Source organism: Copadichromis virginalis, linkage group LG11 (assembly GCF_057382275.1).
Source record: "Copadichromis virginalis isolate Kocher_CV1m ecotype Utaka linkage group LG11, C_Virginalis_male_GT1.1, whole genome shotgun sequence".
Classification (NCBI taxonomy): domain Eukaryota; kingdom Metazoa; phylum Chordata; class Actinopteri; order Cichliformes; family Cichlidae; genus Copadichromis; species Copadichromis virginalis.
Genome location: NC_140628.1, coordinates 24,008,318 through 24,027,571, shown reverse-complemented (window position 1 = coordinate 24,027,571; position 19,254 = coordinate 24,008,318). Strand labels below are relative to the sequence as shown.

Genomic DNA, 19,254 nt, shown 5'->3' with positions numbered 1-19,254 from the left:
CGCTGAAAAACGGATCTTTTTATTGAGCTATATCATGAACCACTGCTGTGCAATGACATGCTATTATTTTGTAGTGCTCAAAGCTCAAGCTGACGGTTATCCTCCAAGTTAAACACAGTATAAAAATGTCAGCAAGGGTTTGAGTCGTCACTTGAGTAAAAATCATGCCAAAAACAGAAGATATCAGTTATGAGTCGAGAAAAAGACTTATTCATGCTGATAAAGCAGTAGATGGATATAAAACAGTATCACAGCATATCCAAGTGTCAAGAACTGGAGTGAGAAGTATCATCAAGAAATTCAAAGGGAGCCACACAATACAGACCAAGTCTCGTAGACGTAGGAAGCAAAAGATTTCAAACACTCTGGAAAGAAAAACTGCGAGAAATTTTGAAGTCAGACTAAAGTATGCTAAATATGCTGAGTGCTTTCCTCAGATGAGCTGAATCTAGAGCAGGGATGCTGCTTATGTTTGGAGAAAGAAGGGAGAGAAATACAACCCAAAGAACACCCGTATTGGGGGTACATCATGGTGGGGATGCTTCAGTGCATTTGGAATTGGGAATCTCATGAAAGTGGAAGGAATCACAAAGAAATAAGGATATGTGAAGATTCTGGAAGAAAACCTCAAGCAGTCATCGCTTTGTTTTCCAAGGTGACAGTGACTTAAAACATTTGTTGCCTCTGTTGAAGAACTGCTTCCAGATGGCCAAAGTGAACATTAAAGACTGGTCTGCACAAAGCCCTGACTTTGTAAATCTGTCGGGAAGACCATCAAATCTGGAGGAGCTTGAGAGCTGGGCTGAGATTGCTCAGACGTATGTGAGGCTTTGTGAAAACTAGAACTGACTACAGGCTGCAAATTGGACACACCATTGACTATTAGCATCATGGTGGTTAATAATTTTGATTTGTGTGAGGAAAGTAAAATAACGCAAGCATACAAAATAAAACCAGGATGTTTGGAAAAGCTGTGCTAAAAAAAAAAAAATCCTGTCTCTTTAAACAACATAACACCACACAAAAAGATGAAATGTACACAACCATGTTTGTTCATACACTATATATTATTTATTAAAAGCAATAAATTCTTGGCTAGTACGGACTTTAAACACTATAAAACATATGGAACAGTTTGTCAGTTTTCATCATCTGTCCTCTGCCATCAGCATTCACCCATTTATTATGCAATCAAAAAAACATTAATCCATCATCCCTCTCATGTGTTCCTCAGTTCAGGCACACTGAAGTTAAATCAGACCCTTTGTGATTCACTCCAAAGTTATCCTTCTATCAGTCAGATTTCTCTGACAGAGGACATCGTCTATTAAACAAAGTCCTGACTGAGTTACACTGCTGAAGTCTGAAACACTTTATTTAAATAAGTGAGGACCTGCTTGTGCGTATTCATAAGAGTCACCAGACTTGTGTATTTGATGCTGTTAACATATTTTCTACAAAGCAGCAAGCCCTCTCACTTGTTTCTCTTGTAGATTTTTTGGGCAAAATTGAGGAAAACAGAGTGAGGAAGGTTTTGTGCGTGGCTGGCGATGAGTTTCTGGAGGCGCTGGTAGCTTTCCTCTTCATATTTTTGGTACAATGATGGCATCTGCAGGCTGTTGTACAGTGCTTTGACCTTTTCCACACTGGCTTCATCATGTTGTCCATAACATCCCTGAGGAGGAGATCAAAATGAACTTGTTAACACTAACAAATGACTCTAGTCATGAGTCTAAACAAGGTGGGAACAGATGAACGTCAAAGAATTAAAGGTGTAGACGTTTTAATACCGACTTAAACTGTACCAATGATCACATACGTCAGGGGAATTTTCTGGATGCCCAGAACATTGAATATCTGCTAGTAAGAAAAGTTAAGGGTAAGATTAGCAATTTTATATCATATGACGCAAACAGAGCTGAACCACTACTCCACCAGAAACTATTATAGAAGACGCAAGCCAGCAATGCGAGCTTTAGAGCATAGAGCTGCATAACTGCCAGCACTAAATCAAGTTGCTGTGTAGTTTGTTGTAGTTGGATGTATCTCAACTTGTTGTACAACAAGCAGACAATAGAGTGTAACCGTTGACTGGTCTCTATGGCATGTGACTGAGGCCCTAGCAACATCTGGCGATGCCAAGGACTAATTTCTGCAACCAGCTGACATGAATAATGAAGCTACCCCGGCAGCAGATCTAGATGTTTATTCTATCCTACTGCAGAGTCTAACGACAGTATACACAAACAGTGGTTACTCTCTTGTCCGTATGAAAATTCTCTCTAGATGAGATGCTATGTTAACTCAAAATCCCCCCCTTAATTACAAAGTAATATTACAAGAATGTAAGGGACAGGGCTAGATAGAGAGATTGCTACTTTCTCTGCAACATAATGTATTAATACGGTTAATATTATTATTTTGCTCATTATATCAGTTGATTTAAAAACGAAAAGTTTTAAAACTAACAACCATACAAATGCACATTTAAAGGATAAAAAACAAGAGCACGTACAGCTAAGCATCATCAAAATGAAAATTCTACACAGTGGCAACCCAACTCTGCCACATATTTATAAATTTTACGTGATCAGAAGAGAAGCATTTATTTAATGAGGCCCAACCTCTAGTTCTTCTCTCTGCTTAGGAGTCATGATTTCCAAGGCTGTCACAACCAGCCAGCTGCATTTGTTGTCCTGAATGTCTGTGCCAATCTTTCCTGTCACAGCAGGGTCACCGTAACAGTCCAAGTAATCATCCTGTGACAGAATACATCAGATGGTCATTAAAACAGAATAGTCAGCAGCGTATTATGCAACACGTGCAGCTAACGAATGGGAAATATTATGCTATGAAGGTCAATGATGAGGAAAAGTAGCTACTTGTATTTGAAAGAACTCCCCCATCTCAAGTAAGATGTGCTTGGCGTTGCTGTGCTCTTCTTCACTGTTGATTCCTGCCTGGAAAAGAAAAAAGGTACAAAGAGTGTTTTAAAGCTGTATTATTTTACCTCCATTTTTATGCAACATGAAGTTGACACACTCACCATATACATCGCAGCTGCCACTGGGAGGTAAAATGAATAAAAGGCAGTCTTGTATTTTACGATTGCTTTATACCTTAAAGACAAAAAAAGAAAAAGAAATAAATACTTATTGCAATAAACAACACTCATCTTTCAACACTCTCTCCCCTTCTTACCTTTCGATGGTGAATCTGTTGAGGTCAATTTGTCTGGGTGGAGCAGTCATGAGATCCAGAGCCTGACCGAGTTCTGTCTGGAAAGTGACCTGAGGGGAAAAGAAAGAAGAAAACACACAAGGTAAGTAAAAACTCACAAGTACTTGAGTTTCTGAAATAACTGTTCGGTCACTTAATAAGCAAATGTTTTGACAGCTGATGAATAATTTGAGAGATTTTAATTAAAGAATTAGGAAACTGTGTTGAAAATTTTGTGGTTAGTTTGTATGACAATCTAAATATGCAGGCTGATTAAATTGGTTGGCTGAACAAAACACACATCAGCAAGATGACAGTGTTGGCTTGAGGAAAATGTTGTAAAGGACATTTTTTCCTCTTCCCTCTATGGCAGCTGGGAAAGGCTCCAGCCACCTCCCCACTGCCACGAACGGGATAAGCGGTAAAGAAAATGGATTGAAGAATGTTTTGCATTTTCTGAGGAGTAGTTTGTGGACAGTGGACAATGCTGAAGATGACTAAGTGTTGAGCCGGATTTAACTATGCAATAATATATTGCTCAAGCTGGACATTTGAGTGAAATCATGCGTAACCACAGTCATAACCTCTTCAGCAGTCTCTCAGTTGGCTTTTAAGAGCCGTTACTGCATACATTTTACGAACGAAGTGATGAATTTGCTGCCAGATGCACAAGCACACTTTCAGCCAAGAAGACTCACTTCGTTGAACAGCTCCAGGAGGTGAATATAGTAGGGCTGATCTCTGCAATATCTGCGAAGCAGTCTGTAGATTGACCCCTCTAACAGAAAGGAATCATTAATGGCATCCAGACCTATACCATCCTAAAAAAAACAAAAACAAGCAAACCAATAGGTAGGATTTATATAGGTAACCAGAGGGAAGTGGGAAAATAACCACAGCACAAACTCATACTAGTCTCCTTTTCTGGAATATATTAAGTCTCACCTTCTTGTACCAGCAGGGTTGCCCTCTCCGAGTGACAGATCCATCCATGATGTCATCTGCCACGAGGAAAAACGCTTGAAGCTGCAAGTATCAGACACACAGCGGCAACACCTAAATTAGAAAACGTAGCACTTGTGCAAAGTGTTAAAAGCTACAGTCAAGAGTCTGCTCGTGAGAGAAAGTTTTAAAGACACACAACCTGCATATTCCAGCTACCTTCCTGTCAATTTAGTAAAATCCAGCCTCAACAATGATTAAAGATAAATCACGATTAAACATGATTGCAGATGAGGATAGTGTAAAGTTACTGGTTAAAGTAGTAATGATATTGTTTGTACTGCTTATTGTGGTCCCAAGCCCCTACTGAAGATTGCAGACTTTAAAGGAGGTCATAACTATGTAGTGCAATCTTTTAAAGCAGCTTAACATCTTAATGCTTAATTAGGTTGGAACAGAATTAAAATCACCTGTGACCGACACTGACTTTTAATGGGTAAAAAATTAATGAAATACGGTCAGACTTTTAATTTAGCACGCCATACCAAACCCTCACCAGTTCAATGCACCAGCCGACCAACAGAGCCCGCTGCACGGTGTCCTGGGTAAGCTGGGAGGGCGGGACAAGCTCCCTGAGTGAGCCAATCACAGAAAGGCCTCGGTTCCTCTTTCCTCCAGGAGTGTTGTATACCAAAACCTCAAACAAAAACACATATGAACATCTACATATCATTGTCCCCCTCTGCCAAATGAAAAAAAAGAGACCAGTCATACATACTTACCTCTCTCAGTCTTTTCAATGCGTCTGCCAGCACGGGATCTGTAAAGTCTCTCTCTGTGAGCTCTGTGACGAGCTCCTCAAACTGGTCTTCAAACAGCTGAGGGTCTGAAAGCAGAGCCTTCTTGTTGTGCGTCCCATTGCAAACTCTGTCTCCCTGCAAAGACGAGATGCACAGCAGGTGAGAGGTGTTTCTTGGCCCGAGGGGGGACACGGTCAGCCAAACGGTCCGGATAATTTTATGGGTACTGGAGACCCAGCTCAGCAAGCGTCTCATTACCCTTCAACCGTGCAATTGTGCCGACCAGTAACAAACGTTTCTATAGGTAAAGGTAAATCACATGGTTGCTCCAGATGAGGATCAACCAGGTGACTGTAACACTACCAGGTTACTTTAACACTACTAGGCAATGGTCTATCCGGCAGAGTGGATTAAGCTAAAGAGAAACTATTATTAGCTAGCTAGTTCCGTTATCATGAAAAGAAGCGTTTGCTGACTTTAGCTTACATCGTTTTCCTTCATTCACTCTGCCTTCTAGGCTAGTTATAACATAACGAATGAAAATGTTTCTTATTCATACAAATGCCTTTACTCACCATAATAACGCCGCCCTGTAATCCCAGACTGCACGATGTAATACAGTATAAAATGCCGGTCTTCACTTTCTCAGTCTTGTCAAACTGGAGTCTGTGAACGTCTCCTAAAACCAGGATATCAGACTGTAGTTTGCTATCACGCTGCTGTCTGTTTTATTACACCGCAGTCGAACTAAATGTCCCAGTGTTCCTTGCGAGTGGTTAAATATGGGCGGAGATTTTAAAAGGCTCCATTTGACATTAAGGGGTTTCATTGGTTTGGTGCATCGAACCAGGATGGGCTTTCACAATGGCTAACCAATAGGACTTGAGAAGAGGCGGAGCTTAAGTGGGGTGGCAAGAGTGGAGAGAGGAGTATGATAAAGCAAATGAAGAAATTTCTATACTGTATTATAGTACACAGTAGTATACAGTATATAAGAAAATTATATGATCCTATTCAGTACATAGATAATTTCTATACTGTATTTTTAAAATAATATATTATATCCTAGTTTGTACTTATATACAACACAGGTATTTTACAGTGTCTTGAGCCACTCCTCATTTCTTTCTATTTTGCTTGCATGGAGCAAGTAATTTTTTAAAGTGATCTTGAGCAATAGCTGAAGCTTTTTTAAAGGTTTGTTTTTCCTTGGACATTGACCACCTTTTCATTAATTTTCAGTCCAGTCATTGTATCTTGCCATTTTGAGATTATTATTATTATAAGTGGGCGATTGTGGCTCAAGAGTTGGGAGTTCGCCTTGTAATTGGAAGGTTGCCGGTTCGAGCCCCGGCTTGGACAGTCTCGGTCGTTGTGTCCTTGGGCAAGACACTTCACCCGTTGCCTACTGGTGGTGGTCAGAGGGCCCGGTGGCGCCAGTGTCCGGCAGCCTCGCCTCTGTCAGTGCGCCCCAGGGTGCCTGTGGCTACAATGTAGCTTGCCATCACCAGTGTGTGAATGAATGGGTGAATGACTGGATATGTAAAGCGCCTTGGGGTCCTTAGGGACTAGTAAAGCGCTATATAAATACAGGCCATTTACCATAAATATTACTTTATTTTATTGTTTGTTAATCCAATTTAATCTGACAGAATTCAAGCATAAAAATGCACCTAACGCATGAGATGAACCAATGTTGTGTCTACACATACCAGACAACTTGGCAAAGAAACAGTTTTAAATTGTATCTTGAGGCTCTTTGTTACTTGCAGTCTCTTGGAAAAAAACACAATTTGTTCTTATTTCTTAAGCTGAATCTGGAAAACAGGTCTTTTGATCCAACATTCAATACCATTTGGAAAGTATCTGATTTGGTTAAAAACTTATTTTTTTCAGCACGACAGTGAAACCAAATACACTGCCAATGCATTACAAGCATACCTGGATAAAAAAACACACACATGATTAGTCATGGACTGGCCTCCTCAGAGCCGTGGCTTTATGTTGATAGAGAATTAAATGAAAAAGCAGCCAACACCCAAAGAAAAGATTTGATTGTACTTCTAGAAGCATGGACAACAATCCTTCAAGACTACATAAGAAATTATAAGAAATCTTGCCTAAGAGAGTTCTGGCGCTGTTGTACATTTAATATTAGCTAAATAATAGCTGCTTAAAATTGACCTTATACACTGTATTTCCATTTATGTTTGCATATATTTCAATAAAACACTGAAGCTACTTTACAGTTTACTAGCAAAATCTAAATAAATGAGGAGTTGCTGAAGACTTTTGCACAACACTGCATTTTGTCTATCATTTATTTCATTTCATGAAATACATTGACACTGCATTTAAAATCTGGAATAGGTGTCATACTTAGATTACATTTATTGTTCAGATCTCAAGGCTCTGTCCTGTTAAGCCTGCAATACAGATATACATTTCTTGAAATAAATTATGTTTTATGCAAGACAGGAGGTAGAAACACAGCTCAGTGCCTTTATAGGTGTATGCATGTGCCTGTAAGTGTGTATGTGTGTAAATCTTTAAACTTAGATACATACGTATGAGTGTATCCAAAATGTGCCTTTACTGATACGTATTCAGTATCATCACTTGGTGAGCACACCAGAAAGTCTTTCTAAAGAAAAAAAGAAATCCAATCTGATACAAATATATTATTACACTTCAAAATTCAGTACCCAGAGCTGCCAGACCCATCATAAATTCCCTGTCATGAGAGTATCTGGAAGATTTTCTTTTTGTTTTGTCATTCAACTAACCATCAGCAACCCGTAGAGTCCACAGGGACATGTGCTAACACATTTTGTGAAGCCTGACCACTTAATCAATTCATCTGTACATTTACTGCGAGAGACTCTTCATATCATCGGAGTACAAGTTACACCTATTTATCTTACAGGATCAAGCTGCTTTAGCCAGTGTCACATATTGAAACTCGATTAAAATCAAATTGGATACAGAGGCATGTTTGGAGCCCGTGGGAGCGCTGCAGATCCTTGTCCTTAGAGCTAGCTATTAAAACAAATACATTGTAACTGCCGACTATCACAGGTCTTGGGTGCAAGGGGAGGAAAAAAAAGGAAGCATAGTCAAAACATGCAGATAAAGACATTCTGAAGGACATGTTACTTAATTACACAGACAGTCAGGATTCAATGCACAAGGTTTCTGCTGTATCGCCGGTTGTAGCAAAACATGCGCACGGGCAAATGAAATGACCGTGTCCAGGGGCCACCCACAGAGAGTACATTTCACAGGCTGAGCCTGTGTCTGTGGCGTGCACTAATGTCAGTGTCTGAATGCTGGCTGCCTTATTTTTCGAAGGCCATCGTGTAGGTGGAAAAAGTGTGACTGAATTAGAAAAACACAAAATTAGCAACTCAGTAATGTGAAAGCATTTCTCATGTGTTGTCTGTTTATCTTACATTGTACTCAGCTGACTATATGATGATGCATTTTGTTTAATCAATGGAAGACAAAGTAAGAGCTTTCCTTGATCACTTCACCTGAGCGATCCCGTGAATGAATAGCAATGTACAAAAGGGCCAGAAGCATATTGCAACCCATTGTGTAACAGACTGAGATTAAAAGTAAGTGTAAGTAAATCTGAATGCTAGTTGAGTTCCATTTCCAGTCAGAGTTAGGAGCTCATTGGTGTGGCAGAAAAGATGCTTCTGGTAGGTTGATCTTGGCCAATAGGTTCTCTAAAGAGAGCCCATCAGAAATAAACATCTACAGAGCACTGCACTGCTGTTGATCTGTGAGGGAGCTCTAAGATGTTGTTCACATGATAAAGAGCACCACTAAGTAAGGCCATTTGCACAGCTTGCTCCAAGAAACGGAAGTGAATAAGAGACAAAGGAGGGAATAATATCTCAATAGGCTTCTAGATATTTCCCCCTACAGCCTTGTCATCTTGCGTGGCACCTATTTTCCTCCTCCACCCCTCCTTCACTCTCCTCTTCTTTTCACAGTGCAGACTCTGAGTAGAGAGCTCCCGATGACCCATGTGGTACATGAGGTGTCACTAATCGACGCAGTGACGCTGAGGAGGAGAAGCTTAAATCTCCACAGCTGCGCAGGTGGATCCCTTCAGGCGCCCGGCTGCTGTAGTGTCGGTTGTGACGACTGTCACTGTGGGAATGGTGATGTCCGCGTCGATGAGGATGATGGGAATGATGGTTGGCTTGTCCGCGGCTTGTGCTCCAAGGCGTTCGCAACACCTGAAGATATTTTTATGAAGTTGTGAGAAAGGGCAGAAGGTTTGCTGCAAAGTGACATAACAGCGTAATCAGGACTTCTTTTTATACCTGCTCCAAGGGCAAGTGGTTGGCACCCTCAGCTCCACTCCTTCTCTTAGGTCCCTGCCCTGCGCTGCCAGCATGCTCAGATGGGGGTGCCAGGTTACGTTTGGAGCGCTGCAAGAAGCGAGCCACCAGAACCCGAGTGACCTGACGGAAACACAAGGAGATCAGAGAATGAGCAGACTGCACAGCCGTTCATATTTGCCACCTTACTGCTCCTGTAACTTCCTTCAAGAATTTTTTTTGACTTGCCTTAAGGTCTCCGAGAGAACGGTGGCAGTCTTTAGGTAAACGTAACGGTGAAGTGGGTGCAGGTTTGGAGGGGACCTGCACCCCCGTGGCTGCTAATTTGATGCTGCCTTTTCTGGGCAGAACAGCAACCGGAGGCACAGAAGTGCGGGGCAACAGACACGCTTCAGAGGATGGGCCTTTGCATAAGAAGAAAAAGAAAATGTTACATGCAGAGCTATAATATCCTTTTAGCTGATCCAGCAGCAGAGTTGCCAGGTCTGTGTGACAAAACAAGCCCAATGCCAAGTCAAAAATATCCTTAAAAAACAGACACAGGCACAGAGCTGTGCAGACCATTATAGCAACTTGCATAATGCTGATCTGCAGGGGGCTAAGTATGAATAAATTATCTATCTATCCATCCTCCCATCCAATCCCAGCTGTCATAGGGCAAAAGGCAAGGTACACCTTAGAAAAGTTGCCAGGGGCAGGCCCATTTACTTGATTTAAAATATGGATCTTTGTTCACTCTAGACATTCAGCTAATTTCACCCAACCAGCAGACAGAAAAAAAATGTGACTGCAGCAGTATATAGTAGTTGCAGTCTGATTGGGGAGATGCCACAGGAAAACTGTAGATCCCTCCACATTACAGTACAATATGTGTTGATATTTTTATTCTTGCTGTATAATCTATATAAATAAAGATGTAGGCCGAGTCCAAGACAAAATTGCAAACCAAAAAGTCCTGAGCTGATAGAAAAACAAAATGGTGAAAAACAACCTTAACATATACTTAGAAAGGTTGGAAGTGAGGGAAACAACATACAGGTAGACATAGCTGAAATTTAACAGCTAAATTACAAACATTCTGACTTTTGCTGCATAAAAAAGCAGATGAAACAGCTGCAAAAACACAAATATTGCTGCTGATGATTCAAAGAGGTATAGTGTATATAGACTGTAGGAAGTGCTGCATGGTATTACAGAATGTACCAGACTGTCCCCCTGACTAGACAGTAAAGAGCATACTATTTAGTGTGTCTGATGGAATAATCTCCCATAATAAATTAGGCTACCTAAAATCTTATGCCTGTGATAGTGACATTAAGGCCTGTATCATGGATAATCATGGATTATTGCATTTTTCCATGACGTACTGTATCCATGACTTTGCTGCTTGAGCATCCATCCATTGGGGTCTGTCCTTTGAAAAAGAAAATGCAGATAAGAAGGCACATTACTGTTTCCACAAAGTGATGTCATTTATCAATATGTAATCAAATCACTGCTAATTTTGATGTTCTGGAAAAGTTTCATAAATCACGTGCACATGGGGCTGGATCTCCATGTCTCCTCTGAAGCGTACGTTTCCAGTCGTTGCTAAGAGGCTTTGATGAATGAGGGCAATTAGCGGTAAATGAGCTGAGCTATGTCTGATCAAAACAACTGAGACATGATCTTTTTTGGGGTTTCTCCTTCTAAGTAGACAATCTCAAGTAAAGAGGAAGAAAGGATGACAGAGGTGGTGATGAAATGCAGCAAAGGTTCAGCTCTTTAACTAAGAACATTTGTACATCACACTGCCTGATAAAGTTTATCTCATCTTTAAGGTCCATAGGAGTGAGCTCTTACCTGTGTCTATAGATGCCTTGCTGCTTCCAGAGCCAAAGTCAACTAGAGAAATGTAAGTTCAGACAGGTTATGGGATCTATAAAGCTAGTTTAAGACATGTGTTTACGTTGGTGTCTGACTTACCTCTCTCAGTTGAGGAGCCCAGACCTGGCTCACTGTGTGACCTCACAAGGCGTAGGAAGCCTTCCCGGTCTTTTTGTACATTCTCTCCATCTCTTTCATTCTTCCCAGCTCTCCGGTGAAGACACAGGGGTTGGTGCGGATGGGGTTGCTCACTGGTAGCAGAGGAGGATGAGGTAAGGGGAGCAGAAGAGGCTGGGATGGCTCCTTGGACTGAAGGGGTGGAGGGGCGAACTCGAATCTCTGGGATCGAGGATTGGTGTTGAGAGGTGCAACTCCCTACTGCTTCCAGCTGGGAACAGCTACTAGCCAGGATGGTCTGGCGCCGCAACACTGGAGACCTGGATGACAAAACCGGAAAATGCCAAAACATATGTTGGCATGTGTTTGCAGTTTCAACTTCTGATTTTAACTCGGCATCGGACGTTTGCACTCACCTGTATGTGGTGGTGGCTGTGCTGGGTGAGGAGCAGGAGTTGGACCGCTCTCCTCTGAGGAATCGCCTGGATCTCGGCCCTCCTGCCAGAGGACTCTCTGGTGTTTGACACGGTGGGCCACCTAAGTTGATATACTCCCTACCATCTCCTCCGTCTCCACCCTCACTAGCGTTCCTGTTACGCCTCTCCCCTTGGTTTCTCAGCCCAACCTCCAAGAGGCAGGAGTCCTCAGAGGGGGAGGAATCATCAGGGATGTCCACAATCTCTGACATTAACAGAGATCCACTGTCCATAGACACTAAGAAAAAAAGGTAATCCTTTATTATGTAGGGAAAATGTTACATTTTGATTTCATTTATAGGACTTTTTAAGTAATCTAAGAAAACTCCTTACTATACCTCAGCAATAATATTGTCAGTAAAAATTATGACTTAATGCTTTTTTGTTTTCTGTTGTACAACACTGCACAGAGTTTGTGGAGTTTTAATGAGCTTGAAAGCGAAAATTTGATATGACCACCTTACTTCTTCAACATAGCCTGAAATCTTTTTATGTGAGCTTTCTTGGCATTTATTTAAGTAGTGTTCAGGAATAGTTCTAGGATTTTTGAGGGACATTCAAAGCTCTTCTTTGGCTGTTGGCTGCCTTTTGATCCATTTACTGTTGAGATGATCCCAAACTGCTTCAGTAATGTTGAGTTCTGGGCTCTGAGGAGGTCAGCCTGCAATTGAGTGTTCCCTTGTGTGTTTTTCTATCCAGGTGTGGTTTCACTCCATTGGCAGTGTGTTTGAGATCATTGTCATGCTGGAGAATGAGCCGTTACCAATCAGAAGTTTCCAGTTGGTGTTGCATGGTGGATCAAAATTCTAGGGTACTTCTGTGTGATCATATTTTCATTAGTTTTGGGAAGATCACCAACACCTGTGGCTGAACTGCAGCTCCAAACCATCGCAGAGCTTCAACCATAATTTACAGGCAGCTGTAGATCATTGTACCCAACCTCCTCTGTACCTATTATTGATGATTTGAACCAACGACTTCACATTTGGATTCATCACTCAATAAGACCTAATGCCACTGATTTTCTGTCCAGTTCTTGTGTAACTTGGCATACCTCAGCCTTTTGTCCCTGTTTCCCTTGCTTAACAATGACTTCTTGACAGCCAGACTTCCACTGAGACCATTTCTGATGAGGCTTCACTTCTCTTTGGGAATCACCTTGTTGGTGGAAAAATATTGTGTGAACAAATGATCAGTTTTTTTGTGTCAGGCTGTTAATAACAAAGTGTCTAAAGACACAGTTAAAAATGGATTCTTTGTTAAGTTCTCTGTTATGTGCAGATACAACACTAGTTCATCCCTTGAATTAGGAGGCTTTTCATGCCTGAATGGTCAGTCTTAAGAGGCATGATAAGCATAACCTTAACCCTTACCCCATAAATAAACATTAATCTGAAAATGGTCAGGTAGAAACTGGACTGAAAATAAGTGGCAAAGGAACCAATCCTCAAATAAACACTTTGCAAGAACTTCAGAAAGCCTGGAGAAATATTCCTTATGATCACTGAAAAAAAAAGAGACAATATGTGGCTCCTTGGAGCAAAATATAAAGAAATGAGAGGTGGTGCAAGACTTTTACACACTGCTTTATGTTTCATTTTCAGTTTGTCTTAATTTGAAATATAGATCTGATTAATTCAATATATTTACTGTCAGTGAATACTGATTTTAGTACATTGCTGACATTTGAAAAAAGTCACTGGCAGATGAGGTTTAACACTTGTGTTTAATCCAATATAAAATTAACCACACTTTATTTTTATTTTTATTTCTTTCTTTACTCTAGCATGTAGTTTAAAAAAAGTATCTGTCCATCTTGTGGCTGTAGAGATGTCGACCTTTCTGTTGAATTGCACTAGATGGCACTTGGCTTGCAGTGTACAAAGGAACAAAAAATGGAAGAAAAGAAAAAAACAACCCAAAAATTATGTAATGTCATAACAACAGTACTGTCCCATTTCTGAAATTATGACGAACAAAAAAAGAAAAAGATAGACAGAGTTCACACCAGTCATATTTTTTAATAGCAGGTTAACACTGGTGTACCTAAATCATCTGTTTGTGTACCGGTTTAGAACAGAGTATTATTAATATGATTAGTAACACCTATATTAAAATGCTACCTTGTATGGCTTGAAAATTGCTTTAATTAAAATATGTGTATTAATGTTTTGGTCTTTTTACAATCATGTAAGCAAGGTGTTACATCCTGTGAGGACGTGGGAGTGTGTGGGCGTGGTGTTGTCCTCTCCCTTTCCTCCTCCTTCTTTCTTGCCCCTCCCCTTGTCTCTCTCTGTCCCTGCCTTCTCCTTTAGGACACACCTGCTGCTCATTTGCCCTTGTTGACCACCAATTACCCTCAGAGGTGATATAAGCTGGAGGAGAGCAGTGTGGACGTGGGAGAGACTTCTGGTGGTTTTCCCCTCTGTGCTGGTCAGTGTGTGATACTGGTCAGTGTGTGATACTGGTCAGTGTGTGATACTGGTCTAGGTGTGGAAAAGGCCTGCTGTGTGTGGCTCTTTGTGAGTAGCTCTTAACTGAGCAGTGGTTTTCCTTAAGTGTCGGTGGCCTCCATTATTTTGTTTGGCCTGCCTAGTAATTCCTAATAGCAGCGTTGCTGTCTTTTTCTGTTGAAGCCTTATAGTTGTTTTCTTTGTTGAAGTGGTCACCATCTCTTTGGGTTGGACTGTCTGATTTATCATTAAAGCAGCGTTGCTGTCTCTTTTTGTTGTTACTGTTTATATGAATATTGAGTTAATTGATTATAATAAAGATTTATTTTGTGTTAAATACCTCTGCCTGGCGTTCTTTTCATTTCAACCCGGATCCAATTGTTACCGTCCCCCACCCTCTTCGCCTACACAAGGCTAAATAAAAATCTGTATATTTGGTTTGGGAGTGAAGTACCCCTTCAAGTTTGGAACTAGTTTTTAAAATGATAATTATGTTGATTTTTAGTAACTTTTTCTAATAATTTTTTAATAATAGTTGTTCTTTAATATTCCAAATGCAAATGGCTCCATAAAACATATATTCCATTAGCTAACCTTCTCCACTGAAGGCGGTGGAAGTTCCTCTCTCTCCAGACAGCTCAGTGCCGTGGGGGTCAAACACTGTGGCCTTGATAGTCACAAAAGACAAAGATCAGCTTCTCACTAAGTCCATCACACAAACACATACAAGTACACACATACTTACCTGACTGGCAGCTCTCTGTCCCATCACAGCTTCATAAGGAGGAGGGCAGTCAGTGGGGTAGAGGGGAACGGGGCTCTCCATGGAGCCATTATAGGTGATGCTAAATGTGAATTCAAAAATATCAATCATTTGGTTTTACAAAATGTAGCCTAATCATGTAAGTGAATGGCTACTAAACGTCGAACACAAGTGATATTGATGCATTTTAAGTGCATGTTTAGTACCTCTGAGCATCTGTCTCAGAGCTGCAGGTGTACTCAGGAGGATAATAGGGGGGTGGAGGGATGGGTGGAACAAACTCCTCAAAGTCCATGATGTTGGTCAGGAAGGCATCCTGAGGAGTGGTGCATTCTGGGTTGACAGACCGAGAGCGATGTGGGGCCAGCTGGACAGGAATAAAAAATTGGGTACATCTTTAAAAGATACAGTGTTGTGAAAAAGTATCTTCTATCTTTCTGATCTCTTATTTTTTGGCATATTTGTCACACTTACATGTTTCAGATCAGCAAACAAATTTTAAAATTAGACAAAGATAACCTGAGTAAATACAAAATGCAGTTTTTAAAGGATGAATTCTGTTATTAAGGGAAAAAAATATGCAAACCTACCTGCCCTACGTGAAAAATTTGCTGCAGTATTTGGACGACTTGCCTTAGCTGAATGAACCATGAACTCTGCTCTCTATCAGAAAATCCTGAAGGACAATGTCCAACCATCATTTCATGCCCTGAAACTCAATCACACTTGGCTTATGCAGGAGCACAATGATCCAAAACACACCTTAATGTCCATCTTTGAATGGCTAAAAATGACAAAATTAAGGTTTTGGAGTTGCCTAGTCAAAGTCCAGACTTAAACAGGACTTATCTTAAACAGGCTGTGCATGCTGGAAAAACCTCCAGTGTGGGTGAATTAAAACATTTCTGCAAAGAACAGTTGGGTCTGATGGCGAGTTTGAAAAACTCATTGCCTATTACTGCAAACTGTTGATTGCGGTTCTTGCTGCCAATGGTGGCACAACCAGTTATTAGGTTTCAGGCAATTACTTTTTCATAGAGGGCCAGGTGGGTTTGGACGTTTTATTCCCTTAATAAATCATTTAAAAACTGAATTTTGTATTTGTTTGAGTTATCTTTATCTAAATGTTTAAACATTTTTCAAAATCAGAAACAGGTAAGTGTGACAAATATGCAAGAAAAGAAATCAGGAAGGGAGCAAATGCTTCTTCACAGCACTATATATTTTCTAATCTCTTAAGGCAGCAGTCCAGCACATTTGCAGGGTCCACATTTTAAATGTAAAATGTGCTGAATCTGTTCCTACCAGGTGCAGGAGGTCCAGGGAGAATATGTGGATACTGCAGGTCACGGTGGACAGGGTACAAATGATGGTGGAGAGAATGCTGAGACCACACGCACTGAACAAAAGGTCCTGTATAGACGATGCATTCAAAAGAAAACAAAATCTTGGTTTATGTAATCTTTTATGTGGAAAATGGATTTCCAGTGTGGTCAAAAAATATTCTACCTACCTTCAGCTGTTTTCTGACTGAGTGGCACCCATTATCCTGGTTGAGGACCAGCTTTTCCTCATCTGTGGAGCAGGGGTCTGTGCGTGCACAGCACACACACAGACCATTTTCCACCTAAACACATTGGATTGGTGTAAAGCACTAATCGGTAGACCAAAAGTGGATATTTGCAGCTATTCCTGTCACGTTTTCCATGCATCTAAGCATGAAGGTAGAAGACGAAGCTTGCATAATATTGCTCACTGTACCTGGCAGGTGAGCATGGACTTGACCATCTGTGCATTCTGACAGGACAGCATTGAGCCAGCTAGACTGAGTATCACACACACTGCAGACAGCAGCATAAACAGTGACACCTGTGGAGATACACAGAGATGACGTTTGAGTTAGAGTGTGGCATTCAACCAAAGACCACAGCAGGATATCTCATGGTTCAAGATGCTTTCAACCAGAGTAAAGAACATGTTCAATGAAAGTGCCTGTTTTAGATCCTGGTCCTGTTTTCTGTCCTGAATGCACTGAAATCTTAAGCCTGCTAAGTGTTTTACTTCATGTGCACAGTGTAATCAAAATATAAAATATGATAGATTTTTTCATGCAGATATAGAATTGTTTAAACCACATAGTGACAAAACACCCCAGTACAAAGACCCTCAATTATCAGTTATGTAAGAATGCACATTTTAAACTCCCACTTTTATGCCAAAAAGGATGAAAAGTTTGAAATTCTCAGAAAGATTTGATGCAATGTGCTACACATACCACCAGCGTCAGAGGTCTCCTCCATGAGATTATTCCAACAATCCCCGATGCCACCACCTGGAAACAAAAAGCATGTGCACCATGAAATACCTCTTTTAGTATATCTGCTGTAACATACTGTTGTTTGTTTTCAGTACGAGTTACACTTACAAAGAAACCAGCCCAGAATGGACAGGACTGCCTTACGCGGGGAGTGGTGGTGAAGGCCATGCTGGTGAAAGAGAAGGCCAGGACCATTGCTCCCAAGCCCAGGTGGCAGAGCCCCAGGTAAAGGAGCAGTCGGGCTCCACCAGGCCCCCGGCCAGACATGCCCCTGCGGCTGTCTGACCAACCCCGGGACCCAGAGGCTGAAGCCACGCTGCTAGAGTCTGAAGGTGAAGGCATGTTTGGCTTGTGGAGGAGGCAGGGAAAGGGTTTACGCTTACAGCGGGTTCATAAGACAAGTTGTGTGGGCAGAAGCACAGGAGAGCAGGAGAGAGAGAGACATAAATGCTGGCTTCAGAGCTCTGCTCTGTCACAGTTATGCACCAAATTCTCCACTGGCAGGTTCTGCGCAATGTCCCATGGTGCACACTGTAGTCCAGCCAGTGAGTCCAATAACTTTGTCAGCAGAAAGTTGAAAAAATGAGCTGCTACCACACAGTCGCAGGCACCATACTCACCTCATCTGATGTTTCAGCTTTTATACTTTTAAGTCCACACAGCGTCTCTTTCACCCCACTCAGTTCAGAAGCCAATGTAGCTTATATAGTACAGTCTACGCCATTCTGCTGCCCAGCCATTCTTTGATTATAACGCTAACAGGCAAACTGGGCAATTCGTTTTCCTTTTAAATCTTCACATTATTGCTATTATTACTCATTTGCTTTTTGCTGCTTCCTCCTCTCCACCTCCTCTCGTCCCTCTCTCCCTCCTCTAGCCCGTGGCATTGCGGTAACTGGAGACCCGAGCAGGCCGCAAATTCTAAAGCATCTCAGAGATAGCAGCTGTTCGCTTGTAGTTTTACTCCCAGCAGAGGCGGCATGTGGGGGTCAGTCCGTGCGTCCAGTCTTGAGGAACATCATCTGAACATGTGCGCTCCCCTCCCGCGACCTTTTTATCAGCTCCTTATCCTGTCACGGAAGAGAAAAAAAGACGGCGAGGAGATCAAAACCCTAAGATCACCCTAAGACTAATTAGCTATCCCGGCATGAACAGGAAATAAATGTTCCATCGATTTTCAAACTGCACCAAAATAGCAGCCAGGCTGGAATATTTACCAGCAGACTATCTATCTTTGTTAACTCCACCTCGGAGGTTTTTGCGGCGGTCCACACAAGCACCTAGACTCCCCTCCTCCTCTTGTTCTTCCTCCTCCGCCGCCTCTTTCCTCCCTGCAGTCACGCGGGCATCCCGTTCAGCCCGTGTGTTTGTGAATGTGTGTATGTACCACCGACGTTTACCTCACAGCCTTTCACCAGACATCACACCAATACAGCCGCTTAGCCTTCCCGTGCCCCCTCATAGCACAGCAACTTAAGTTTATCTTTCATTATCGTGTTTGCTCGCCCCTCCCCTCTGCTGCCCTCGCATCTCTTCCTCTGTTTCCAAGCCGAGCTGTGACTCTGGCAGAGGAACGGATCGTGTTTGCAAACCACAACCTGCCCTATACGTGATGACAAGGCACGCAGAACGTGCAGCCAACTCGGTGATGCGGCAGAGAGCGTTAACACAGTCCTGGTGCTGATGCTGGGAAGGAGGGGTGGTTGCCTAGCGACAGGATCCAGCTTTTACTGCTGCAGCGACGATTAAAACAACAACAACAACACACACAAAAACCCGAAGCAGTTGCTGTTGGCAGGAGAGTTAAAAAAGAAAGAAAGAGAAATAGACGGTGGCAGAGATTCTTTGTAGTGAGAATGTGTGTCCTGTAGGTGGCTCGTCTAAAACAACCAGCGATGTGTCTATCATATGTAATGTTTCTTGTTCGTTCAAAGACCCTCATAGTG

The 19,254-nt window shown here is 41.8% G+C and overlaps 2 protein-coding genes across 4 annotated transcripts; both read right to left on the bottom strand.

Annotated features, from left to right (window-relative positions):
• Positions 1 to 1,046: 1,046 nt before the first annotated feature.
• On the bottom strand, positions 1,047 to 5,741 carry fdps (farnesyl diphosphate synthase (farnesyl pyrophosphate synthetase, dimethylallyltranstransferase, geranyltranstransferase)). 2 transcript variants are annotated; one of them, XM_085473918.1, is made up of 10 exons: positions 5,537 to 5,741; positions 4,944 to 5,096; positions 4,718 to 4,858; positions 4,165 to 4,245; positions 3,918 to 4,040; positions 3,202 to 3,290; positions 3,047 to 3,119; positions 2,883 to 2,960; positions 2,625 to 2,759; positions 1,047 to 1,675 (listed from the first exon to the last, which is right to left on the bottom strand). In XM_085473918.1, exons 1-10 carry the CDS (start codon positions 5,537 to 5,539, stop codon positions 1,475 to 1,477), a joined length of 1,077 nt encoding a protein of 358 aa, XP_085330044.1. In that variant the 5' UTR covers positions 5,540 to 5,741; the 3' UTR covers positions 1,047 to 1,474. The 2 variants fall into 2 exon arrangements, with proteins under 2 accessions (XP_085330044.1, XP_085330043.1); XM_085473917.1 differs by lacking the exon at positions 5,537 to 5,741 and having other exon boundaries at positions 4,944 to 5,411.
• A 1,708-nt stretch (positions 5,742 to 7,449) lies between these two features.
• entrep3 (endosomal transmembrane epsin interactor 3) lies at positions 7,450 to 18,969 on the bottom strand. Of its 2 annotated transcripts, none has more exons than XM_085473915.1 (15): positions 18,526 to 18,969; positions 17,417 to 18,378; positions 17,267 to 17,323; positions 16,753 to 16,860; positions 16,505 to 16,618; positions 16,297 to 16,404; positions 15,198 to 15,358; positions 14,974 to 15,073; positions 14,823 to 14,895; positions 11,716 to 12,013; positions 11,282 to 11,619; positions 11,159 to 11,200; positions 9,545 to 9,720; positions 9,299 to 9,439; positions 7,450 to 9,211 (listed from the first exon to the last, which is right to left on the bottom strand). In XM_085473915.1, the coding sequence occupies exons 2-15, from the start codon at positions 17,648 to 17,650 to the stop codon at positions 8,957 to 8,959; spliced, it is 2,205 nt and encodes a 734-aa protein (XP_085330041.1). In that variant the 5' UTR covers positions 17,651 to 18,378; positions 18,526 to 18,969; the 3' UTR covers positions 7,450 to 8,956. The 2 variants fall into 2 exon arrangements, with proteins under 2 accessions (XP_085330041.1, XP_085330042.1); XM_085473916.1 differs by having other exon boundaries at positions 18,556 to 18,969.
• Positions 18,970 to 19,254: the final 285 nt, after the last annotated feature.

Bases quoted from the DNA above. Each gene is read 5' to 3' on its own strand.
- entrep3 (XM_085473915.1), bottom strand. From the start codon at position 17,650: ATGCCTTCACCTTCAGACTCTAGCAGCGTGGCTTCAGCCTCTGGGTCC. The intron at 14,896-14,973 runs GTAAGTATGTGT...GTGACTATCAAG, and splicing joins GACAGAGAGCTGCCAGTCAG to GCCACAGTGTTTGACCCCCA. The intron at 9,212-9,298 runs GTATAAAAAGAA...AAATATCTTCAG, and splicing joins ACCACTTGCCCTTGGAGCAG to GTGTTGCGAACGCCTTGGAG.
- fdps (XM_085473917.1), bottom strand. From the start codon at position 5,216: ATGAGACGCTTGCTGAGCTGGGTCTCCAGTACCCATAAAATTATCCGG. The intron at 2,760-2,882 runs GTAGCTACTTTT...ATTCTGTCACAG, and splicing joins GGGAGTTCTTTCAAATACAA to GATGATTACTTGGACTGTTA. The intron at 1,676-2,624 runs GTTGGGCCTCAT...TCTCCTCCTCAG, and splicing joins AGCAGAGAGAAGAACTAGAG to GGATGTTATGGACAACATGA.